Here is a 25,903-nt window from a genome sequence, read left to right as displayed (position 1 = left end):
CCTGTGGATCCCATCTGATCAGTGTCACTGAACCTGGCTGAAAAAGAAGGTCTCTTCCCAATACTCCTGCAAAAGTCTCAGAGGAGACTTTCATTGGTTCAGCTGGGGTCATGTGTCCATCCATTACCCAATCATACAAGCCAAGGGAGATGGGACACCCTGATTGGTCAGGACCAGGTCATATGCCTCGCACAGTATCTGGGGGACAGAAACAACCTTCCCTGAATAGGTAAGACTGAGAGAGAGGAAGAGTTGGTTCCCCCAGAAGACAGAGTTTCTAGAAGACGGGAGAATGGACACTGAGCCGCAAAATGAAACAGATGTCTACTATAGAAACCCAACCCAGCTCCCCTTCAGGGGACAAGTGTGAGGAGGGCATTTCTCCCAGCCTCCACCTTCCTCCCACAGGCCTCTGTTCAGCAAGATCCCCTCTCTGGCTTCCAGAACTTTCCACAGCATTGATTTATCACTTTGTACAGCAATTTGCATTTGCTGTCTCTTCAGAAGAAAGAGATTCATGCTGTAACCTTGCGAGCAGCCCAAAGTTAAAAGGATCCAGTTACAGAATATCAGAACTGCCCCAGCCCTAAGAGCTTTGGGGCTCTGGGTTTATTTAATGCATTTCTTCCCGGCCTTGCTTCCTCGGCCAATTTGTCTGCCAAAAAAACAAAGACTTCAGTCCTGTGGCATTTCACATCTAATATTTATAGTGTTCTAGAGTTTGCAAAAGCAATTCCTTCTCATTTATCACTTGTTCCTCAGGGGAGCGCCCAGCTCCCCCAGAAAGTTAGGGGATTGTTCTCCTCTGCCCAGGCCAGGGGCCCCAAAAGCCAAATGACAGATGGTGAGGGTCTCACAAATCAGGCCGCTTAGGAATGGGGTTGAAAGTGGCCGTGCACCAGCTCAGGTTCGACTCTGTACCACCTGGGACCAAATGTAGGGCTGGCAGTGTGTTATCCAGCAGCCTGATTCCAAACCTCAGCCCGTTATGTTTGGGTTACAGGCAGTTTTTTAAGGCCTGGAAATTTCACCCCCTACCCCCCAAAAATACATATTTCAAGCTTTTCTTTAAAACAAAAATGCTGATGTTGATCATGATCTTGCCCATGTTGGCCACATTCCTGAACGGGTGGGGGTCAGCAGACTCCAGCCCGCAGGGCTCCGCCCCCTGTTTTTATGAATAAAGTTTTGTTGGAACTTAGGCACACCTGCGCCTCCGTGAATGGTGTGGAGCTGTGCTCTGCAGGGGCGGAGCTGGATGATTGCAACAGAGACCAAAGCCGGAAGTATTTCCAGTCTGGCCCTTTGCAGAAAAGGTTTGCTGACCCCACTAAGTGGCAGTGGCCAGCTGGCTTCGTGTCCCAGCTGAGGGTTCTTCAATCCCCAAATAATAGTGGTTTAGAGATGATGGGTGCTTATTTCTCTCGTATTTGACAGCTCGGGCATCAGCAGTCCAGGGATGGTAGACACACCCGGTGCTGGAGATCGGGCGCCTTCTGCAATGCACCGCCAGTGCTGGGGGCCCGCCCTTGTGCAGAATCGCTGACCATGTCCACGCCCAGCCAGCAGGAAGTGGGAGAGAAGGGAGGCCTATTCACCACCCATAGGGGCGTTTGCAGAACACACTGCTCCGCCCACCCTCTGCCAGAAGTCGGTCATGGCCACATCCAGCTGCCAGGGAGGCGGAGAACACAGCCTCCATCCAGGCTGCCCTGTGCCCGGCTAGCCATTCTCTCTCCAGGGAGAGAGGCGCTGGCCGGACACAACGCGGCTCGTGGCTGTACGTAGGCAGGGCCAGAATTTCCATTCGCCACGCATTTGGCCTTTTCTTATTCTTGGTGCATTTCATTCATTCACAGAATCACCTGAATCTTGTTCCAGGTTATGGGTCCTGTTGTAAATTATGTCTATGCTGCCCTGGGGCAGAGGGAAGAAGGGGAACTGATGGACTCCGGGGGCAGAGGAAGGGGGACAGGCATAGAACCATGCAAAATGTGTCCCCTTGGTACGTAAGCTAGTGATTGGGAAATACTGGGTCAAATGGGCTCCCAGATCTAGTGCTCGAAACATCGGGGTCGCAGGGGATGGGATGCACTCAGGATGCCGTCATGCCCTGGGGATTGTGGTCGGTGGTCTCGCTCATCCTGGGGTAGAACCCCCATCGGCCTGGGCAGCGCCGAGCCAAGTCCGTCCTGCCACGCTCCAGGTCACACTTCCTGCGTTCCACTTCTCGCTCCGCTCTCCCCCTACCCGACCTGCACCTCCTTTCCAGCCGTCTGGGCTGGCGCCCCGTCCTCCTGACCGGTTCCTCTGGAGCCCGGACCCCTGGCCGTCTTCTCCAGCTCTGCTTGTTCCCTAACGGGGGTCTTCCTCCCTGTCAGTGCCACGGGGCCCCCTTGGCATCTGGCGAAGGCTGCAGATCCTCCTCAGACTATTTTCAAATTAAATGCATAGAAGAAAATACGCAGAATTACAAAGGGAGCCGGTGATATCCAAATACACTCATCAAAATACTGTATAAACTGCAAGGTGTATGCTTCTTTACACATTAAGTAATGTGATGTAGTGGCTATTTAGCTGGTAACTGATACGCTTGATGACTTCTGTGATTTCAATGGGGTGTTGGCATAAAATGGTATTTCAACATGTCTGTGTTAACTGTTATATGATATGAAAATATCTGAACTGTGACTTCTTTTGGTGACAAAGGCACAGATACTGCTGTTTCTGTGACTTGTTACCTTCATTCATTACTAAAGGAGAGGCCAGTTAGAGGATAACAAAAATAAGAATGTCGTTTCCCCATTCAAGTTCATGGACGGCAGACTGGGAACCGCTGCCATGGGCGGGACCATTCAGTCCCGTGGCATTCAGTGCCAGCTACGTGCCAGCGGCCCCCAAACTTCTGCCTGAGGCCAGACCTGTGCCCTGCTGCCCATTCTGTCTTCGCCTTGATGTCTACCCAGCACCTCAAGGTCAACACACCTTTCCTGTCCCCCCCCCCACTGTTGCCCCTGTGGGACAAGACAGTGGGTCTGCCCTCACCGCTCAGGCTGGAAACCTCGGGATCACCCTTGACTCGCTTCTCCCCGCCCCACAGCTGATGCAATGGCAAATCCTGTTCCACCTTCAAAAATGGCCCCAAACCAAGCAAGCCCTTCGTCCCCAACTGCTTCAAGCCACTCCTGTCTCCCTCTCCCGCGTTGCTGTGACGGCCCCAAACGCTCGTTTCCCACCGTTCTCAGCGCTGGGATGTGAACTCCGCGTGGGCATGGTTTTTGTCTGTTAACTAGTGTGTTCATTCTGTTTGTTGGCATCCCCAGCACCTAGAATCATGCCTAGTACAGCAGTGTGCCTCTCATGTTTGTCCACTGGGTGATTAGTGAACAAGTACGTAAATGAGTGAGCGTCATGATAAATAATATAACATGGTGACCAACAATATTATAAAAACAGTAATCAAACTTTGGGGTGCCATTTCCCCATGTTTCCCATTGAGTCCTTCCCGGCAGCTCTGCCAGGGAAGCCCGTCTGGCGTTGTTTATCCCCATTGTGCAGTTGGGGAGACTGAGTGGGCGGGTAAAGGTAGCTGAAGTTGTTCTTTTTTTTTACTTTAAATAATTTTCTTACTGTTCGATTACAGTAGTTTCAGGCATACAACCCAGTGACTGGACATTTATAGAACTTAGTAAGTGCCCGCCCCGGTAAATGCAGTGCCCCTCCGACACCACAGCCAGTTATTACCATTACTGAGTGTGTTCCCCGTGCTGCACTTATGTCCCCGTGACTGTTCTGTGACCACCGGTTTGCAGGGACAGCTTGATTTAAACCCGGCCTGGAAGCTCTAGAGCGCTTCCCCCCCCCCCCAAGCCTGGCTGCCTTCCAGGACAAAAACCACCCCTGGTAGCCCACACTTCTGCAAAGACTGGTCTAGGTGGGGTCTGTGGCTCCGTCCCGGGTCCCCATGCTGAGGCTCTGGGAGTGGCTGTCCCTGTGCTGCCCCCAGCCAGCTGAATCCTGGGGAAATGACCTCGGTGTGGAACCCAGACGGGCCACCTGGGTTTGCATCTCAGCTTTGTCCCTCAGGAGCAGGAGAACCTTGGGCAAAAGGGAACTTTGCCTCTCTGTGCCTCAGTTTTTCCAGCTGTGAAATGGGGGCAGAAATAGTGTCTCCCTCACTAAGTTCGTATGCAACGTCACTGTCCTGTCACCCAGTGTTTCTCAAAGTGTGGTTCCAGGGTCCCTGGACCCAAAAGTGTGTTCGTGATGATACCGACACATGTTTGCCTTCTCACCCTTGTTTTTTTCCGGGTGCTCAGCATTTTTCTAGGGGGCGTGTAACACACCCACAACTATTAAAGGGGCTCCTCCCCTTTCCACGTGCATAGATCTGCGTGACGCTGGATTTCGCGTGACGTGTACGTAACCAACGCAGCGTATCACAGCAGATCGGATGCAGACGCAGACAGGAGCCCACCGTCCCCCGTCAAACCAGACATGGAGGGGACCTGCAGAAATGTGAAGCAGTACAGCCCCCTCCCTGGTTTTATTTCCTTTGGAGAATGGTCAGGGTGGGGCGAACGCAGGCTTACAGTTGTTCGTATGGAAAACAATACAAGAATTAGTAAATCATAACAAATGGATGAGCTAGTGTTTCACATACTCACGACTGTGAACCGCCCTTGGCCCTGCCCTTGAACTGTGATGTCATTCCTTCATTCATTCATCCACTGAGTCGCTTATTCAGTAAACATCGGGAGCACACTGCTAATGCACCAGGCCTGGTTCTAGGTATAGTTATCATTTTTTAAAACACTATACTAAACAAGTAGGTTATTGTTATTTTTAAATGAAGCAATATGTTTTAAATTCCTCAGTTTCGATTTCTAATATGGTAACTGTCACTAGGTAAAGCCAAGAAAAACAAAGGTCTCTGGGGTTCTGAATCCTTGCTGAGAGCCTAAGGGGACCCTGACCCTGAACATTTGAGAACCACTGCTGGGGACTAACACGGGCCTGGGCCCTGCTCCAGTTTGGCAAAGCGCCCCCGCAGTGAGGTCCTGTCCCCTGTGGATTACACCTGTCCGATTCAACCTACCAGGTGCCCCAAAGTCAGATACACAACAGCCGAACAACCCCACCTGTTCTTTCGCCCAAAGACAGCGCGCCCTGGCTGATGAGCGGTAAGACCCCGCTGTTCGTGAGCCAGATGCGACTCCCACGAGCCTCCTGTCCCATGGGCCTCCTGTCCCACGGGCCTCCTGTAACCTGGGTGTTTGTCGGCTCAGCCACTTACTCATCTGTCCCACAAGTGTCTGTTGAGGACCTAACTGCTTGCCGAGCTCTGTTCTGGATGCAGGGACCTGGGCGGGAACGAGGTATGCAGAGACCCTGCCCCAAGGAGCTGAGGTTCTAGTTGGGCGAGCAGATGAGGAAAACCAGAAGACGGATAAATTTTGTCAGGTGGTACTAAATTCTGTAGAGAAACAAAGTCAGGAGAAGAGGAGAATCGGGGGTGAGGAGAGGCCATTTTAATAGGATGAGTAGGCATGTAGCCCAGTAAGGTAACATTCGAGCCAATACCTGGGAAGGGGTGGAAGCAGCCCATGCAGGTGTCTGAGGGAACGGCAGGGGCAAAGGCCCTGGGGCAGAAATGAGCTTCCGGGGCTGGGAGTACCCAGGGAGGCCACTGTGGCTGGAGCAGAGTGGGCCAGGACAAAGCAGGGGAGCCCAGGTCAGGGTGGGGGCAGAGGACAGAGCACATGGGACCTTGCAGGCCAGGACAAGGACTCGGGATTTGAGCCGAAGTGTGAGGTGGAGCTTCTGAAAGGTTTTGAGCAAAACTGTGGTGTGTGCGCTAACAGAATCCTGTGGCTGCTGCGGAGGCTGGAGGGTGGAGGCGGGAGGACCAAGCTGATCGCAGGGAGAGGGGCTAAGTGCTCAGTCCTGAGTCTGTTCTGAAGGTAGAGCTACTATGATATGTCACCAGGGACGTGAGGGGACACAGAGGGATGAGAGACGCCTCTAGGTGTGTGGCCGGAACAACCGGCAGCTACCAGGAGGCTGGGTGAGAAGCAGGTTTACCAAAACCAACCGAGAGTCCAGTGTCAAATGCCTGTTTGGCTCCAAATGAATTGATCTGAAGAAAAAAAAAAATCACATTTGTAACTGAGCAATACCTAAAAATGGCAAAACCTGTGACAGAGGCACCCAGACAGCGGGCACATAGGTGTCACGCAGGGCAGAGAAACCTCTTTTTGTTTCCCAAACTCCCTGCCTGCGAAACGGAGACACCGTCGGGAAAGCGCTGGACCGCGGGCTCGACTTCGCTGTGCGCTGACCTTTCCGAATCGCCTCGGCAAACACTGTTTATTATCACTGGCTCCGCTCTGCGCTCCAGCCCCTCTTTGCTCAGAGCTGCCGGCTTCTCTGCGGAGCATAAGCACCCCTCCCGAGCTCGTTACTGGAGTCTCGGAGGGGCCTTGCCCTTGTCCAGCACGGCATCACATCTGGTTTCTAATAACCTTTCTCCTTTCTCCAGAGACCTGAGTTTTCATATCCCTCCCTGAAAAAGAAAAGCAGGCTATATTTGGGGAACTCACAGTTCCTTTTTTTTGGCGTTCTTACTCTGTGCCAGACATGATCTCATGTGCCGCTGCTTCCGTTTTACGGATGAAGTCACTGAGGCTTAGCGAGGCACACGCGCTTGCCCGAGTGGGGAGGGCTCGAACCCCAGCTCCCCGGCTCTGGAAACCCAGCTCTTCCCAGCCATGCTGGCTCCCTCGTCACCGCTGGAGGCCGGCGCAACTTTTGAAACTGCACACCCCACGCGGGGTTCCTTGGCCTCTGCCGGCTGCATGCCCAGAGCACACCCTCCCTGACCTGTGACAACCCAAAATGGCTCTAAACAGTGCTTTTTAACCGGCGTGCTGCAAGAATCACTAAAGCCCGCCGCACCTGTTTAGTCGGGGGCACTGACCTCTTTTCCCTTAGATTGTCAAATTAAAAAATGACAACAGCCAATGCAACAGTAGCCATCTGGTGTGAATGAATCAAAATCGTACCTGTTTTTTTGGTCAGATTGGCAAAAACTGTATTGTTTGATGTGCCGCAGAATTTTAGTAATTCGTTTGTTGCGCCGTGAAGTGGAAAGGGTGGAAAATGGCTGCTGTAGACGTTGCCCAGTCGCTCCTGGGGGCAGATCGGCCCCCCCGGGCCTGACACCTGCTCCGTGTGCGCGGAGACACCCACCACCTCTCCCAGCACGCAGCACTGCCTCCTGCAGGTCCTGCCATAGAAATCCCTTCTCATAGAATATTTAGTTGCCGTTTCTCCACCCTCCTGGCCTCCCAGAGCCTTAAGACTCTTGAGAGGGGCAGCTCTGCCCTGCACAGCCTGCGTGTCTCAGCCACGTCCACCCACCCACAGTCCCCCTGTCAGCGGTGATTACCAGGGTGCCCACTGTCGGCCAAGTAGTGGGCGGGGCTACAGAGCCCAGAAAAGGCCCCGCCTTGTGGACTCACCATCCTGGGTGGGGAGATGATGATGAACAAGAAAACTGCAGGATAATTTTGAGAGGGCTGAGTGCAAGGGGAGAAGACCAACACCCTGGTGAGTGAGAATGGTGGGTGACTTTAGTCGGGGGGATCAGGGACAACTTCTCAGAGGGGGGACATATGATCCAGGACATCACTGGGAGAAGGGAGGAGGGACACGTCCAAGGCTGAAGGAAGAGCCGGTGCCAGTGCCTCGAGATGGCAGTGAGTTGGCATGTTCAAGGGGCAAGAGACCCAGAGGGGCCGAAACAGGGCAAGCAGAGGGCCGAGGTCCGGGGGACATGGCCAAAGGGTGCAGGACTGGCGTGCGGATCACTGAGCAGGAATGGCAGGAGGGTCTTGGGTCCGGAAGGGTGCCTCTGGCCATTTGGGGACAACAAGGTTATGGGAAGGCAAAGGGAAGGAAGGTAGAAGGCATAGTCCAGGTAGAGGCCATTTCTGCTTTGTGCGAGGAAGTAAGAATGAAGAAGCAAGATTTGCTTCTCTTTTTAGACCTCATTGCTCTGAAGGCCTCGCCTCTTTCATTTAGATTTTCCAACACTGGATCCGAGGATTCAGGGCACAGCTTTTGAGCAGCTGTCACATCAGGGCTCCTACAGAACTCCAACCCCTTTTTCCAGCCCCAGTTTCCTAGCTCCAGAGCCAAAGTCCCAGAGTAGAGTCTGATTGGCTGAGCTCAGCCACATGCCCGCCCTGTGGGTGAGGAAATGCGCCTCGACTGGCAGTCAGGGCCTTTGTATTTGGGAGGAATCAGGGGTGCAGTGGCTGTGGCATTTTAGGAATTACCTGCAAGAAAGTGTGCCTGTGTATGTATTGGCTTCAAAATGAATAAGTATTTAATGATATATTTATATTTGAATAGAAATAATGTAGCGTGATTTTAGCCAGTCAATTCTGGAACATTTCGACTCTTTGTTACGTATCGATCATCTCTAATGCAGGATGTGGGTGGAGATGGTGGGGGATGGGTGTGCACTGAGAGATGCCAATGACCTTAAAACAGCCTTCTTCACAGTTCCACCAGGTGGCCCACAGGGGGAGACAGTTCCGCCAAGGCAGTGGGTGCTGTAGGTCCCATTAGCTGCCTCCTCCTAGGCACTTGTGGAGCCAAGTGCTGTTTCCACTGTTTCACAGGTTCCTCCACTTTACGTGACCGTGGGCACCGAGGGCTGAAGTCCCTTTGCTTGGGGTCCCACGGTTAGCAGGTGCCAGACCAGGCTCAAAACCAGACAGTCTGCTGCTCTCCCATCTCGTGTCTGGTGTCTCCCAGAGAAAGGGGAACAGCTGCCGGCAGGTGCCGCACACAGTGTCCCCCACGCTGGCCCACCCACTCCCCAGCACTGAGAAGCAACCCCGGCGTTCCTGTTTTTGTCCAGTAGCTGAAAACCTCCCTCTCCCCCGGATCCAAAGCGAGGCCTCTCTGTCTGCCCGCCTGTGCCCGGAGTACCTCTGCTCGGTTCCCAGTCGCAGCAAGACACGGCTTTTACAGACCACGAACGCGATTATTACAGGCAGTTTCAGTTAGATTCAGGGCGGGGAGAGAACAGAATGGAATGGCTCCTCAGCAGCACTTAACTCACAGAGGGACAGAGCGGCGGCCAGGAGGGGAAGTGGGCTCCGGCTTTCCCACCAAGAGCTGCCTGCACGCCCCAGGCGGAGCCTGGCGGAAGGACTCAGAGGTTGACAAACGCCTCGGGGTGGGGAGGCGGGGAGGGGCGATCCTGACATCTCCCTCCACAGTGACTCTATGGAACAAGGTGGAACCGAGCAAGGTGACAACGGAACTGGAACACTTGGTGGGCACATGGTAGGGGCTGGATCTACACAATATACAAATATTGTTCTCATCACAATCCTGTGAGATAAATACTGTTATTACCCCCCATTTTATCAGGGGATCAACTGAGGCCTCAAGAGATTAAACGGTTTGCCCGAGAACGCAGTCCACGGTGCTGTGGAATGTCCCCACGGGTCCCTGTAACTTCCTCTGGGACATCTCCTTCCTTTTCACCACAACCACACATCCTCACTTCTTTTGTCCATGGTCAAGTTCTCCTGCCACTAAGTTCTGGCTGCTCATCTGGAGCTTCCCACGGAGCGAGTGTCTGCACTCCCAGGGCGGCTCCATCTCTTCTGGCACCGGCTCTGCGCACGACTCGGGTTTCGGGCACAGCATCCTGGCTTCTGGTTTCTGTGCTGCGCTTTGATCTCCGCTGGCCGGTTCTCTCCTCTCATCACCGCGTCTGCAAGATGTCTGTCGACGTGTCCCCGGGAGAGAGGAGGCCTGGCCGTCTGTGCGTGAACAGAATGGCAGGTGCGCCGTGACCAGCCACCAGTGAGCTTTGCCAGAAGTGACGTGATTGGCCACTGACCGCGATGCGCATTTGTTATTTACACGTCTGTTTGTGGACAGGGGCCCAGTTGCAAAGTTTGTCCTTCGTGTCATTCCAGTGTGTATGCGGTGGTGGTGAAACGTGGACCCGGTGGGGGAAACAGGTGTCCCCTGAGCGGTGGAAACTGACGTTTGTGGGTGTCAGGGCCATGCAAAGTGGGGGCTGCCTGGAAGTGGCTGTTTTTATGGTGGTTGTCACTGCTGTTCTCTCTGTTGGGTCATTGCGTGTCATTCCTTTGCATTGCGTGTCCCCTTGCTGCCCTGGCCCAGTTCCAAGTCTACTTCCTCTCTGTACCTCTCACCTCTGCTGCTTTCTTCCATGTTGCTCCAAGTTCAAGTAGACTCTCCCCTCCAGTCTCAAGGTGACTGCAGCTCTGGCCAGTGTGGCTCAGCTGGTTGGTGCCTCGCACTGTAGCCGAAAGGTTGCAGGTTTGGTTCCTGGTTGTGCCACCTGCCTGGGTTGTGGGTTCAGTCCCCGGTCTGGGCGTGTAGGGGAGGCAACCAGTCGATGCTTCTCTCTCGCAGCAATGGTTCTCTCTCTTCTCGCCTCTCTCTCTAAAAAGCAGTGAAAAAATGTCCTGGGGTAAAGATATTTTGTTTTAAAAAAGATGATTGCAAGCAGCTTCAAGCCCTATAGAAGAATTTTTTGCCAGTACTTCTTTAAAAATCCCGGGGCTGACTCTCATTGGCTTTGCTTGGGTCACATGCCTATCCGTGAACCAATGGCAGTAACCAAGGGAACATGGTGCTCTGATTGGTCAGGCTGAATGAAGACCAGCCCACCTGTACTTAAGCAGAGAAGTGATGGCCCCCAGAGGATCATGGTGAGGACCAGGGGAGCCAAACAAAAGTCTCCGCTGCGGGGCACGAATTTCCACCCAGCGCACAGCACGGGGAAGGCAGCTAGTGCCCCGTCTTTTCACTTGTTTCCAGCCCTGCTTCCTAGGGGCAGCTGTCACCCAGCACATTTTCCGTGGCCTTTCCTGGCCCGGCATTGAATTCCTCTTGATCTGCCTGCCAAGTTGTTCCAGCCCCCGGTTTGCGATTCCTTTGGCACCGTCCAAGCCTGGAAAAACTCAGTGACATCAGCCATGACATAGGCTGTATTTTTTATCTTGAGTTTAATTCCAGCTCATTCCCCTGGCTGTATCTCCGGGCCCAGAGCCCTGGGGCCCACGCTAATTTGCTTGTCCCACCTCATCTGGTGCCAGAATAACCATTTTAAAAACTGCCTTGGGGAAATCTAATCAAATGAGAACAAAATCTAATTTGGCACTAAAAGCCTTTGACTGAAGCCCTGTTTTCTAGGGCCTTGTGGAGCCTGAATAATAAACCCTTTCTGGATTTCTGTAAGGGCTAGGGGTTGGAAGGAAGGGAGAGATGGGAAAGAGGACATTCTAGCAGAGGAAATGGCTCTGGACGCTTCGACACCTGTGGACAATAATGGGGAGGGGTGGGCTTCCGCACCCCCAGGCCAAGAATTTCCCACCCCCAGGCCAAGAATTTAAGCTTATTGGCATTCTATATACTGCGCCTTTATCAGAAAGACCTGGGTCCCGATCTCCAGAGACAAACCAGTAGATCACAAGCCAGGGTCTTGGGAGACGTAGGGGAGAGAACTGGGAGCTCCCCCAGTGGGGAATGCGGCAAGCCCCTCTCTCCAGGGTGCCGAGCAGAGCAGTGAAGCCCTGCTTCACCTACTCGTGCTCCTGGGATCCTTTCAGAGTCTCGTATGTTAGGAGCTACGGACGTTTCCTGGAAAACGGACACAAAATGCAACTTCTGGCGTGTGATGTTTCAGGGGACCTGTGGCCCTTTTAAAATGTCCCTGTCATACTGCCTGTTGCTTCTCCTCACTGTGGCCGCCAGGACCCTACAGGATCCGGCCCCTCACCCTGTAACGGCATCTCCTCCCGTCCACTCCTTCCCTCCCCGGCCTCCTTGGGTTCCTCAAACGCCCTCCATCTGTTCCTGCCTCGGGACCTCCGCACGTGCCCTCCCCGCTGCCTGAGGCCGTGTGCCCTGCCCTCCATACTCCCTCTGACTCCCTCTCATCCGTCCACAAAGAGACTTCCATGACCACGTGGCCCAGTCGTGCCTCCGGGGTCCATCTCTGGCCACGTTGTCACATCATCATCCTTTATGTCCCTCATCACTGTCACCACCAGCAACACCGTCTTTAATGTCACCGTGCCCCCCACTCAGACGTCAGCCCTGCGAGGGCAGGGAGCCCGTTGGCCTCACTCTCGGCTCTGCCTCCAGTGCCCAGGACAGCCCCCGGCCCACCAAGGTGCTTAATGGTTGGTGGGTGGATATATTGATTTTTACCATGTCCGGGCACACGGACTCTGTTAATTACTTAGTACATTTTTCTCCACTGTTTCGCTTTTTCCTTCATTCGTTTCAAAGGGAGACGCTGACATCACCACCGGTATTACTTGCCACGTACAGAACGTGCCAGGGCTCCACGAGGGGGTCTTATTAAATTTCACCCTCTTCCTTGTTGAGGTTCTGAACCAGCTGAGAAATAAAAACTAAGGAGTCAGCAAACAGAAGCCAAAATAGCACTTTGATGAATCTGACAAAGGCCAAGCTGGAGGGCATGGGCCTCTTTCTGAGGGTTGTCATGACAACCTCTGCGTGCCCCGCAAGTCCTGCTCCCAACTTTTGGTGAGCGTGCGAACAAACGCAGTCCTGTTGAGTGAATGCCCAGGGTCCGGACCGCTGGGTCAGAAGGTGTAAGCATGTTCAAGGTCAGCCGGCACTGCCAAACAGCCTTCTGCGTCGGCGCGGACCAGTTTGCACGCCCACCGGCATCCACACAAGCTCCAGTTGTCCCACAGCCACCCCAGCACTTGGCATTGTCCGTTTCTTTCCGTTAGCCCTTCCGGGCACTGTGTTATAGATCGAATCCAAGGGGCCCACAGACACGAATGCAGAAAAAATTCACTCTTCCTTTCACCAACTTACAACTGAAACCTAACGGTCGCTTCCATTATGAGCAATGGACCACAGACCCCTGCGGGTGGGCAGACTCTGACTCCGTCATCCGCAGAAATCAGCCTCCTTTTACTTTTCCACTGCCGTCACTGCAGATGTCGCAAAACGAAATACTGCCACACATCACTGCTCTGAAATGATCACTCTCTGCAACATGGAGCTTTTACTTAGTTAAAAATAACTTTTAAAGATGCCCATGGTTATATGGTAAAATATTTTAATATGTTGGCAATGGTGTTTCAAAATAGTCGAATTTCTCTGTAACCCTATGCGCTTTGTTTTCTGCGTGTAAAAACACTCGGAAGGGGGTCCCAGACCTCACCTGCCCAGGCCGGGGGTGCGGGACAGGTGGGTGGGGCCCAGGAAAGGCTCTTGCTCACTGCTGTCTCGTGGCCCCTGGGTCCCTTCTCCCCTCCAGCCTTCTTTGGAAAGTACCTGAATGAATACAACGGCTCCTACGTGCCCCCGGGCTGGAAGGAGTGGGTCGGCCTGCTCAAAAACTCCCGCTTCTACAACTACACGCTCTGTCGGAACGGGGTGAAGGAGAAGCACGGCTTCGACTACTCCAAGGTGAGTTTGGCCGCCTCCGCAGCCCGCTGCACGGCTCCTCGGCCCGCCCTCCCGGACTCATGCAGTGAAGCCGAGGGTCCGCAGCCCAGTCTGGGCACCTGCTGTGTGTCCTCGGCTCTGCTGCCTACTCAGACCTGGGAAATGGACACACCCTCACACCCTTAGTAACGTGCACTCCTGGGGCCCCAGCCTGGTGCTGGGTGTCTCGTGTGCAGCTCTGCTCTTCACAGTCATACAAGGAGAGTGGACCGGCTGAATTTGATGGCATTATTTGTCTGTTCTCTCAACGAGTGTTTATCATTGAGAACCTGCTCTGTGCCAAACTCTGTGCCAGGTGCTGTACACACACACACACGCGCACACACACACGGGCCCTTTCTCCTGCTGTGTCACCCCCGGCGTGAGCCATTTCAGCCACACCTGCCTTGCCGGTTATTACAGCCCTGGCAGCATCTTCACAAGTGCTCACCTGCCCTGGATTTATCTCACCTGCCTCCTCTTCCAGAAAGCCTTCCTGGATTGCCCTAAATGGCAGAACTTATCCTTTCTTGAATCAGACTGTCCTCTTTCCGTTGTGACCAGAAACTTAGCCCGAAAGGGCTCGGTTGCAGAGGAAGCATCCGCCTATTTGAGGGTCTGGCAGTAACGGCCCCAGACAGACCCAGGCCAGTGGCTCCACCAGGGCTCAGGCAGTGGCTTCCCTCTCCTGTGCACTCTGTTTTCTTCTGTTCAACCCCCTTCCATCCTCTCTGCTTCCCCCACTGCTGCATGCGTGGGAGTCTCCCGCCCTGGATTCCCAGCAAGTCTCACTGCCTCTCATCGGCTGTGGCCGGGGCATGTGGTTCTAATATCGAATCAGGAAGATGGGTTTATTATGCAGAGCTCTTCCCACCCCAGCTCCCCAGCTGGAGGCAGCAAGCTTCAGCGGGTGGGCCCCCCGGACCTCACTGCCGGTTCCGATTCGTCCCCTAGAGGCACCGATGTTGATTTCCTGTTGGCATCCGACCCCTCCTTTCATCCAAGAGCTCTGCACCATTGTAGATCCACCGTTAGCTACCTTCGTCCTGTTACGAGTTTTTCTAACACCTTTAAATCACGGTCCACAACTAGACCGGCATCTCTTTGATTGACAGAACATTATTTTTATGACATAGGTTCTACAAGCCCCCTTATAAAGCCCCTTTGTGCTCTTAAAATTAATCATTAAAAGGTTTTTAAGGAAAAGCACATGAAGCAACAAGGGGCTTTCTCCCCTTCTCTCCCCTCCTTGCAGTCCCCAGGGACTGTCCAGGATTCTTCCTCGGCAGGCACTCCGAAGGCTACGAACGTAGGTAGGGGCTGGCCTCTCCTCGCCTCTCCTCGCCTCTCCTCGCCTCTCTGCCTCCTCCCCTGGGTTTGACACTGTAGCCTTCTCCTGCTAACGGTGTATCCTGGGCAACTTCCCACCCCGGTGACTGCAAGGCAACGACCCTGGTGTTTTCTACACAACCCTGCACAGTGTGAACACAGCGTCAGCCTATCACCCGCCTTCCCATTGCCGGTCACCGCTTTACCAACAGTACTGCGGTGATGTAGAAATAGTGTCTGCGTGCCCCTGAAGGCGGGCCTGTGTATGCACCGGACACCAGTGCTGGGGAATGTGATACAGTGTAACTCGGTGCAGAAGCCGGAGCCACTTCCTCACCTTATTTTGCTCTGAAATAGTATCCTATTTTGAAAGCAATCATTTCAGACAGGGCTGCTTCCTGGGAAAGAGTGGGTACATTTCAGGAACTCGCTACCTTCCAGAGAGCTCAGCAGCTAAAGACGTGCCAAGGTCAAGGAAAGTGTTAGGCACATCTCAGCTCCATGGCTGGGCCTGGGTGACCCTCAAGCTCCGACCTTCCCTTTCCTCCCATTGTCCTCCCCACCGTCTGCCGCCCTGGAGTATTGAAGCGGGTCTCACCGCACAGGCCTCCGTGCTGCCCCTCAGTGCACCCCTGCATCACCCCTGCCAGTTCCCCCTCTTTCTGTTCCTCAAGCACGTGTCAGGCTCATCCCTGCCTCTGAGCGCTTGCATTGGCTGTTCCCACTGCCTGGAAATCTTCCCTGCATCAGTGGTTCTCAGTCCTGGCCGCACACTGGAATCCCCTGGGGAGCTTTCAAAAAGTCCGATGTCTGGGCTGAACAGTCAAACCAGAAACTCTGCCACTGGGCCCAGGCATCAGTGAAGCCCCCCCCGCCCCGAGGATGCCAGCAGCTAAGATGAACCCCAATAACATAGATTTTCCCATGCCCAGCTCCTTCTCATCATTTAGGTCTCAGCTCAGATGTCACCTCCTCGGGGAGGCCCTCCCTGACTGCCCCAGCTCAAGTGTCCCAGTTACTCTTTGTCACATCCTGTCTTCCTTCATCTGCTGCGCCCTATCACTGCCTTGGGGTTTGGTCCACATCTTCATCTGCTCCTGCCCCCAACACGGGCACTCGGGGAACGCAGGATGCACCCACCCTGCTGGCTGGTAGCCCCCAGAGCCTCACAAAGATTTCAGGCTCAGGAACCAAGACTCCGGAGGCCTGGCTGTAACACTTTGCAGCTGTGTGACATCAAGTCACATAACTTCTCGGTGCTTTCATTTCCTGTTCTGGAGCGCGGGGCTTGGCGTCACACACACTGTCGGTGGTTGTGTAAGAATGAAACAAGCTAACACAAGGAGACAGGACAGTTTCTGGCACACCATAAGCACTTGGTGGTAGAAGCTATTATTATTTCAGTATCTACCATGGATGAATAACAAACTGCAATTTCTCATCCTTCCTCCCTAAACTTTTCTCTACTTTCCCCCCCTCCATTATGCATAGTGCCATTTGATATTCATATTTTGCACCTGCTGACTTATTACCTGTCGCCCCTAGGCCGTCGGCTCCCCGAGGGCAGGGATTGTCTGGCCTGGTCTCTGCCGTGTCCCAAAGCCTGGCCTGGCACCTGGCACACTCAGTACCTACGCTCAGCTCCTCACACCTTCCTCCGCCTCTCCCCCACCCCCAGGATTACCTGACAGACCTCATCACCAACGACAGCATCAGCTTCTTCCGCACGTCCAAGAAGATGTACCCACACAGGCCCGTGCTGATGGTCATCAGCCATGCTGCCCCCCACGGCCCGGAGGACTCGGCCCCCCAGTACTCCCGCCTCTTCCCCAACGCCTCGCAGCACATGTAAGCTTCGGCTCCTGCCTGCAGAGCCCACGGTGGGTACGGAAGTGGGAGGGTCACAGCACTGTCACAGCAGTGACAGAGCTGGGCAAAAGACCCCAGGAGCACACAGCTCATCTGCGGGGAGAGTGGGGTGCAAACCCAGCCCAACTGGCCACACTGCCAAAGTAGGCAACCAGTTTTAAGTTGGGACCCACTTCCTCCCACCAGCAGGCCTGTGCCTAGAACTTCATTTCCGTATAATAGGTTTCCTTCGTAAACCCATGTGTTTTATTGTATACATTGTAAAACATTCTTTTGGGAAGGGGTCCATAGCTTCATCAGACTAATAGTACATTTGCCCGCCTTTATTAAGCATCGGCTGTGTGTGCCAGGCTCGGTGCTAGGCCCCTGACGTGGCACCGAGTTACCGAATATGCACAGTGACCCTCGATGTATTAGCTAACAAGTCAGCCTGAAACCTAGCAGCTAGCTCCAAACGACGGTGCATCATCTCACGGTGTCGGGGAGTCCAGCGTCTGGGAGAGGCCTTTGCAGGAGGCTCTGGCTCAGGGTTTCCCGAGGCTGTTGTGAAGGGGCTGCAGCCCCCTGAGGCTTGCCTGGGCTCCAGCAGCTCCTTGCTGTGTAGTAGCTGCCCTCCTGCAGAGCAAATGATCCGAAATGAGAGTCAGAGAGGGAGAGACATGGGGAGGGCGCAGGGAGGCTGAGGCGCGGGAGCTGTGGCCTTTTATAACCTGACCTCCAGTGACACCCCAGCGCTCTGCGGTATTCCATTGGTCACGCAGACACCGCTGCAGCCGTGATTGGTCACATAGACACTGCTGCTGCTGTGATTGGTCACGCAGACACTACTGCTGTTGTGTGTAGGGGGAGCTACCCACGAGTGTGATACCAGGAGGTGGGGGCACGGAGGGCTCCCTTGGATGTTGTCTGTCGGCCACACGTGGCTTTCCCATGTTACAGGCCAGAACGTGGAAGCACAGAGAGGTGGGGTCACTTCCCTACGGGCACCCAGCTGGTAAAGGCAGAGCTGAGGTTCAAACGCAGCCCATACTCCCACCTCCCCTCCCTCTGACCACTGTGCCAGCCCTTCTCCCTCCTGCAGGCAGGTAAATCTTTCTGGAAAGTTCTGCTTTGCTCTGCCTCAGACCACCTCCCACTTAGTGGTGACACTCGGCAGCCTTTGCCGTAATACCAGGGTGACAAGGACAGGGCACTTTGGAACCCTACTGCATATCCTGGATGTTTAACTTTCATCACACTCAGAAGGCGCCCCCTGCAGGCCTCTCGCTGTACTTACTTCCTGACAGCACCCAGATGGCTCACAGAGGATTGGGGGGTGTTAACCTCTGATCCCCTGGTCTCTGGGGAGGAAGATTGACAGGTGATGAGCTGCGTTCCCCAGAACGCAGTGCCACCCTCACCCCTAGAGGGCAGCACAGTGGACTTGCCTGCCCGCCCCCCAGCCTCTCCCCACACCCCCACTAATGGCTCACCTTTGCAGAAGGGGCGTGTGGCCAGCTCAGTCCCACCTGAGGGAGCCGCCGTGGGGTTGCGGGGTACACTTGGCTTCTGTGGCTTTAAAAGAGGCACCGGCACTGCCCCTCCCCTGCCCCAGCAGCCTTGGTGTTTCATGATGAGATTGTTTGACATCGCCTGCTCATTTATTTTCCCTTTGAAATGAAAATTACAGAAATCGAACACCAGCAGTGCCTGCTATGACTTACCCAGAGAACCCCCTGGCCTTATTAGGGGTGTGCTTGGAAGGCTCTGTTATCTCTGGGGTACAATCATTTCCAAAACAAAACCAGAAAGTTCTGCAGCTGGGACGTTTGGTTATGACAGTCGAGGGGGTGGGGGTGAGGAGGGGACAGAGCCCTGCAGGTCAGGTCGGAGTTCCAGGTCTTTCTGTCCGGAGGCTGCTGTCCGAGACTCTGACCCCGTCGAGCTGTGCCCTGTTCCCGGGCTGGGCCTCGTGGACTCTGAGAAAAATGCAGCTGGATGCCCCGCTGTCCCCTGTCCCTCACTCTGCACTCACACACACACACAGGTACAGAGACCCACACACCAATGTGGACACACAGACACACAGGTCAGACACAGAGACACACAAACCCATACACACAAATGCAGGCACGCATTTCAGGATGAACACAGATACACAAGAGATACACAGAAGGCACAGATGTATCTGAACGGACACTTACAAACACGCCACCCCCAGGCACGCACACACAGAAACAGAGGACCCGCAGACACCAGCCCCAGAACCACACCCCCTGTGTGGCGTCTGACTGTGGGCCCGTGGGCGGCTCCTGCTGTAACCCGTGGGAGCCAGGCCGGGCGGCCAGGTTTGGGGCGAGGGGCCACAAGGGCAGAGCCACCCCCAGCAGAACAGGGGTTCCTCCTCCAGGCCCTGCTGTGAACACACCAGACATTCCTCAGATTCTTGAGGAAGCGAGGGTTGCAGCTGGGTTCCCAGGAAAATGCCTGGACACTGTCTCCAAGAAGGCCTGGCCCGGTGCAGGCAACAATGGCAGGGGCTGCAAGTGGGACCCAGGGCCCTGCAGCCCCTGCCTCTTGGGGAGAGAGCTTCAGGGCTCATCCCCCGCAGACCCCCAACAGACTCGCCCCTCCCCAGTCTCAGAGAATGTGATGGATTCAGGGATGATTGCTCAAAATTGCCTCCTGGAATGTGGCCCCTTGGGCCTGGGGAACCATTTTCCCACACCGCCCAGCCACTCTGAGAGGCTCTTTGTGCAGCGTGGCCGGCAGCCCTCAGCCGGTCCCTCGGGAAGGGGGGGCGGGGGGGGGGGGCGGGAGCTTGTTCCTGGGAATGTTCGACACGCGGGTCAGGCCCCAAACTAGTCCCCAGGAGCGCGCAGCTCCTCCTAATCAAAAGAGGCCTTGGGCCGGGTTGGATTTAGCGGCAGGAGACCAGCCAGGGGCTGAAAGCGAAGTCCAGCAGGAATCTGGAGTCTGTGACTCACGGCTCTGCATAGCAACGGTCTCCATAACGGCGGGCTGCCCAAAGCCGCAGTGTTATTACTTCTGCCCCGAGAACATTCCGACATTCGAGAGGCTGTGAAAGTCCTGGTGTGGCCTGCCAGGGGCGGGGAGGGAGGTGGGCCGTCCCTGCAACAAGGCCTGTTCTGCCGCCCCCACCCCCTGCAGCCCTTGGCCCCTTAATGGCCATTTTGAAAAGACTTTTGTCACTGGAAACTTAACCTTTGTGTGCAGCATTGTCTGGGGAGGGATAAGATTGGGGGGGCTCAAATATCATCAGTTCAAGGGATACCCACTGTTTGTAGGGTTTTCAATAGAGCACTTCCTACCCAAGGTGTCCCCACCCTGAACCTCCCAATACGTCGGTGGGGTTTTCAGTAGCTCGGATCCAAGTTTTGCTCACTGTGGATGTGAGGGTCTCCGGCCGGGAGCCCCACCATACCCACCCGGGGGGTTCAGACCCTGGCCCTGCCTTTGGTAGCTTAGTCCCCTTGCTGGGCCTCAGCGTCCTCATTTCTCACGCAAGAATAAAATTAGCACCGGCTCCTAGGACCGTCATGAATATTAAATGAGATGATACAAGGCAAACCCTTCAAGCTATGCCCCGCACGTGGTAAGCGCTCGGCAGAAGTCAAAGGCTGTTTGTTCGATTGTCATTAGTCATCACAGCTGACCCTTCAGCAGAAGCCTCAGAGGTCGGTGGCTTCCCCGCCCCCTCCGCTGCCGGTGGGCCCCACACTGCTCTGACCCTCTGCTTCCTCTCTGGTGAATGGGAGGTCAAGTCCAACCAGAAGAAGAATCGTGCCCACTAGGTCACAGGACGTGGCAGGCCCCATCCTCTCAGTGTCGGCCAGACATGCCCGTCTGTTAGTCATCTAATTTTTAATCAGTTTCCCTTTTTGGAGCCAAAATCTGTCTATTGGGAGAGGAAATTCGGCAGGGCGCACGTTCACCGTGATAGCTGTCCCTTGCCAGCTCCCCAGGGTAAGTGGGAAATAAATGCAGTCCCGTGCAGTAGGAATCGGGCCCTGTGCCCGCTGGAGGCTCCTTTAAGAAGAAAAACGAGCCCATTCCAGACAAGTGTTTGAGGAACATGGACACCAGGCCGAGACTTTGGCCTTGACGTCTCGCTGTGCAGACAGAGCTGGCACGGGAAAGAGTTTGCAGCCCCGGGTCATTTAACACGGCACCTCCCGAGATCTTCCCCTGCGGCCCCTCCACACATGGAGAAATGCCTCCCTAACGTGTAGTGGAGGCCCTGACGCCAACGTCCACCTGCCCCAGGCAGGGGCGTTTCACGCAGGGCTGCAGACGGGGCGTAGGGGGGCGCCCCTGGTGGCCTGGGCGGGCTGGGGGCACCCGGCACCCTCCGGGCTGACCTCGCCCGCGTGTCCCCCCGCCAGCACGCCGAGCTACAACTACGCACCCAACCCGGACAAGCACTGGATCATGCGCTACACGGGGCCCATGAAGCCCATCCACATGCAGTTCACCAACGTGCTGCAGCGGAGGCGCCTGCAGACCCTCGTGTCGGTGGACGACTCCATGGAGACGGTAGGCCAGGCCCCGACCTCCGACCCCTGCCCTTCCCGGCCCATCTCAGCAGACGGGGGTCTGGGGAGAGTGGCTCTGAGCGGCCCAGACCACCCTGCCTTTGGGAAGTGGAGCCCTCGCTCTGCTCCGTTCTGTTCACTGTGGTGGCCACGCATGGCTGTTTACACTCTCCAGCAGCTTTATCAAGGTGAAGTTCACATGCGTGGCTCACCCAGTTAGGACATGCAGCCCAGAGGGTTCCATGCACCCACAGATGTGTGCAGGTGGCACCGCAGTCGCCTCTGGGGCACTGCCGTCCCCCAAGAAGAAACCCCGCAGCCTTGCCCGCCCCGCCAAGTCCCCTCACCCGTCATTCTTAGGCAGCCTCCAGCCCAGCCTGTGTCTTCTTGGGTGAGCATCTTGTCACATGGACATTTCACATGAATGGGGTCCCACAGAGTGTGGCCTTCTGTGACCGGCTGCTTTCACTGGTGGGATGTTCTCCAGGTTCCCCTACCTGGTGGCCAGTATGAGAATGTTGTTCCTTGTTACTACTGAGTAACAGTCCACTGTGGGGGCACACACCATACGCCTTGTGTGTTCACAGCTGTTCACATTTACATTCGTTAAAATGCAATGCAATTGGGAACTCAGTTCCTCAGTCACACTGACCGCATGGCAGTGCCCAGGAGCCACACAGGGCTGGTGGCCACCATGTTGGACAGGACAGAAAGTGACGTGGCCAGCGGCACCACAGAAGGTTCCGTGGGAGTGTGGTGGGTCTCAGGCTCCCGCCACGCTGGGCTTCATGCACTCGTCAGCACCTGCGGAGTCACAGACCCCTGCTCCGATGGGGCTGGCCTGCGTGCTAAGGCAGGGAGGCAGCCGGTGAGGACCTCTTTGAAGAAGGGTGAGGGGACAGAAAGTGGCAGGCCCTGGGGAGGCTGCAGTTGTCAGTGGGACAGCCCCAGGGGCTCTGCAGAGAGGAGACAGCCTGAGACCTGGGTTCCCGTCAGCTGGGGAGGGAGCAGGCGGCCGTGTGCCCCGGGCGCCCTCACCTGCCGCCCCCCGCCCGCCGCAGATCTACAACATGCTGGTGGAGATGGGTGAGCTGGACAACACCTACCTCGTGTACACTGCCGACCACGGCTACCACATCGGCCAGTTCGGCCTGGTGAAGGGCAAGTCCATGCCGTACGAGTTCGACATCAGGGTCCCGTTCTATGTGCGGGGCCCCAACGTAGAGGCAGGCTCGCTGTAAGTGTGCCCCCCCCCCCGCCCCACTGAGGCCTCGAGGCTCCGTGGGCACCCAGACGGGCAGGAAGAAGGCACTGCCACTGTGCAGCCCGGGCCTCGCCCCGGGGTGACTCCCGTGCTCACAGGCGAACCTTGGTGCCAAGTGAAACAGGGATCTGGCCTCGGGGTGGATTCCCATGCGTTTTACGAGTGTCGGGGAAGGAGAGGCCAGGGGCCGTTAGCACCTGTGCAAACAGAAGGTTGTGGCGGGCGGCGTGCCAGGGCATCGGGGCGCCGGCCCGGGTGCCGCGGCCAGCAGGTGGGAGTGCCGCCCTGACTTCTGTCTGGCTGGGCGCCCCGGGGTCTGCCGGTTGTGGGGGAGGGGTCCCACCGCCCCGGGAAGGGATGGGGGAGTTGGGAGAGGGGCTGCGCCAGCTCAGGCTGCAGCACAGAGGGAAGCTGTCTCCCCTGCTGTCCTTCCTCAAGGGCCACGTGGCCCTCAGCCAGCCTTCTCTGAGGGTTTACCTTTGAGATGACACATTCTGGCAGTAAAAAAAAAAAAAACCCAAAACCTGTCTGGGGCAGGGAGAGGTAGGAGCTGCTTCCTCAGATCCATGGGGATGCCCTGGACACCAACTCCGACAGTTTTCCGAAATGCAGATAAATCGCTCTTAATTCACTTATTTGGTCTGACTTCCATCTGAGCCCTGAGTCCAGTGGGACACCCACAGGCACTGACAGGGTGTAGGCCGTACGCCCTGCAGGGACCAAGATAATCCCACCACCTTGGACAATTCCCAGAGCCCAGCTCTGTCCCCCTCATCAAATCCTGCCCCAGCTCTGGTCCCGGGGTCCCTGCCTGTAATGATCACAACAATAACTGGCTTACGCAGTGGTCACTCTGCAGGCCAGGCCTGAGCCCTTTGCACCCAGGTGTTCATTTACGTATCACGGCCACCCTGTGAAGGTGCTGTCATTGTCCCTTTCCTGCCTGGGGAAACTGAGGCCCAGAGAAGTTAAGGGACCTGAGGTCACATGTGAGGGAGAGAGCCTCTGGTCCTGTCTGCCACTCCGTCCAGCTTCTCAGTAACCTGGAGCCACCCCAGTAAATAGAAAGAGTGTGACCCCAAAGGGTTCTGTAAGCACCGCCTTTAGGGGTTCGGTCAGCCTCAGAGCCTGTGACCTGGTTCCGAGGACCCAAAACAACCCACGTGGACACAACAGAAAGTGCGCTAATGTCAGGTTGGGGGCCAATGACACAGAGGAGATCAGACACCAGGACTCCTTTGGCTGCAAGCAGAAATGACATCCAACTGGATGAGACTAAAGATAAAAGGAGTGCAGCAACTACAGTAACTGAGAAGTCCAAGGCTAGGCTAGCTTCAGGCATGGCTGTATCCAGCAGTCACACCGTGACATGTGGAAGCTCTCATTTTCCATTTTTCTTTCTTGCTTCCTCTGAATTGACTTCACTCTCGGGCAGGCTTTTCCCTTGTGGCGGCAGAGCCACCGTGACTTGCAGCCATCTGGCTCAGGAAGCCAGCCAAACAGTGGTTTGAACAGAAACCGGCGGCTGGCTGACGCTGGCTTGTCTTGGTTCGTGTGTCCCACTTCCCCACTCACAAGTCTGTGCTAGTACATGAGGGGACGTGAGCTCACACAGCCTGCCCCCCAGACTGTTCACCAAGCATCCTTGCTAGGGGCGGGTTTAAGAGGTAAGGGAGGCACAGCTGGCAAGACCGGGGCATGTATCACATAACAACCGTGGGGTGACATCCGCCACCTTTGCCATATTCTGTCGGTTTGGCCCTCGGGGATGGATCATGCAAAGGTGTGACCACCAGTGGGCGGGGACCCCGCGGAGTCTCACAGGCTCCCTCTCAAGCAGAGAACTGAAGGGACTGAGGGGAGGAACGTGCTATGCTGGTACCTGGAGGAGGAACATTCTGGCAGCAAGAGCAAAGGCCCTGAGGCCAGACTGTGCCTGGCCTCTCAGGGACAGCACCGGAGCAGGGTACGGGCTTTGTTCGGGTTGTGGGGGGCAGGGAGGGCGTTCCTGGCAGAAGAAACAGCGGCATAGAGGTCAGGTGTGGCCCGTGGTGTGTCTGGGGCACAGTTCAGGTGAACAGGGCCCCAGGGGCATTGAGGGCTGAGACACAGGGAGTGGTGTGATCCCAGCCTCCCACCTGCAGGCCCGCGTCCCTAATGACCTCTGTCCCTCCTGCAGGAACCCCCACATTGTCCTCAACATCGACCTGGCCCCCACCATCCTGGATATCGCCGGCCTGGACATCCCTTCAGATATGGATGGGAAATCCATCCTGAAACTGCTGGACACAGAGCGGCCAGTGAATCGGTGAGGAGGGGGTGGGGTGCTGGGCTCCCCCCACTGTATGAACGTGGGGCCAATCTGTGTGGGTCTGAGGAGGGGGTGCGACTCCAAGAGTGAGAAGCCGGGGTTCCGGAGTCCCTCGTTCCAACCACTTCTCCGCCGTGGGAGAGCAGGGTGGCCCCTCTGAGGTTCCAGTTTCCCATCTGGAATATGGCCAGAGTGGCTGGCCACTTGCAGACCCTAATTTGTGTAAAATGTGAAATAACAACAGGAATTAACACTCAGAGAGCACTTCCCGTTTGCCAGGCCCTGTCTCAGTGCTTGGCAGGGGGTTTTATCGCTTTGACCGTCACGGTAGCCCGGGGAGGTGAGCATTATCACGCTCCCCTTTTACCAATTTGGAAACAGTCCGGAGAGCTGGAGTGACGGGCCTGTCGGAGGTCTCCGGGCAAGTCCGGCCCCAAGTCCAGCGTGCAGACACCAGACTAGAGGCTGAATCCCCATCTCCACGCTCCGTGCCTTTCACGACAGATGGTGTGATGGGAACATATTCCCAGTGTCCTGGAGGCAGAAAAGGGGACAGGGATGGTGAGCAAAGCAGAGGCAGGTGGGAAGGTGAATTGAGCCCCACGGGGGACAGGAAAGCCGGGAGACAGCCGCTGGTGTGGCAGGAGCGGCATCTGGTGGCCAACACTTTAACTGCTCGCTGGGGTCACAGCCCCAGGGAGCTATGGCAACCCAGACTTGCACCTCCTGCAGCTCAGAAGGTCCAGCCCTGATGGGCACTGTCCATCCACATCTGACTGCCCTGTGGGGGGACCACCTTCACTGAGCCTCCTCCTCCGACTGTGAGGCTTTATAAGCTGTAAGGGTGTAAACTGGGGAGGTTTGGGGCTTGGGGACTCTGGGTTGGGAGCCAGAATCCCTGGGGGTCAGGTGCAGGGTGGAAGCTGCCTGTCAGCCCGAGTCCCTGTCTGGTAGATGGACACGGTATGAAAAGTGCACTTAAATTAAACAAATCCAACAGGAAAGGGTTGAAGAAAATCCCCTTGCCCCCAAAAACAGTGCAATTCACCAAAGTCAGGG

General features: G+C 55.6%; 1 protein-coding gene across 5 annotated transcripts in view; it reads left to right on the top strand.

Annotated features, from left to right (window-relative positions):
* The window catches only part of SULF2 (sulfatase 2), a 97,144-nt gene that overhangs the window by 53,880 nt on the left and 17,361 nt on the right, over positions 1–25,903 (top strand). For all 5 annotated transcript variants that reach the window (XR_008392682.1, XM_053671394.1, XM_053671393.1 and 2 more), the window contains exons 4-8: positions 13,367–13,518; positions 16,544–16,713; positions 21,120–21,270; positions 22,331–22,506; positions 24,713–24,841. Coding sequence is in view for 4 of the 5 variants with exons in the window: in XM_053671394.1 (XP_053527369.1) it covers positions 13,367–13,518; positions 16,544–16,713; positions 21,120–21,270; positions 22,331–22,506; positions 24,713–24,841 (778 nt within the window). In the remaining variant the exon portion in view is untranslated. The remainder of the gene's footprint in view (positions 1–13,366; positions 13,519–16,543; positions 16,714–21,119; positions 21,271–22,330; positions 22,507–24,712; positions 24,842–25,903) is intronic.

The sequence above is a fragment of the Artibeus jamaicensis genome, unplaced genomic scaffold (assembly GCF_021234435.1).
Source record: "Artibeus jamaicensis isolate MK-2021 breed Jamaican fruit bat unplaced genomic scaffold, CSHL_Jam_final contig_685, whole genome shotgun sequence".
Classification (NCBI taxonomy): Eukaryota; Metazoa; Chordata; class Mammalia; order Chiroptera; family Phyllostomidae; genus Artibeus; species Artibeus jamaicensis.
The sequence above is the reverse complement of the archived record's forward strand: the minus strand, read 5'-3'. Positions and strand labels throughout refer to the sequence as shown.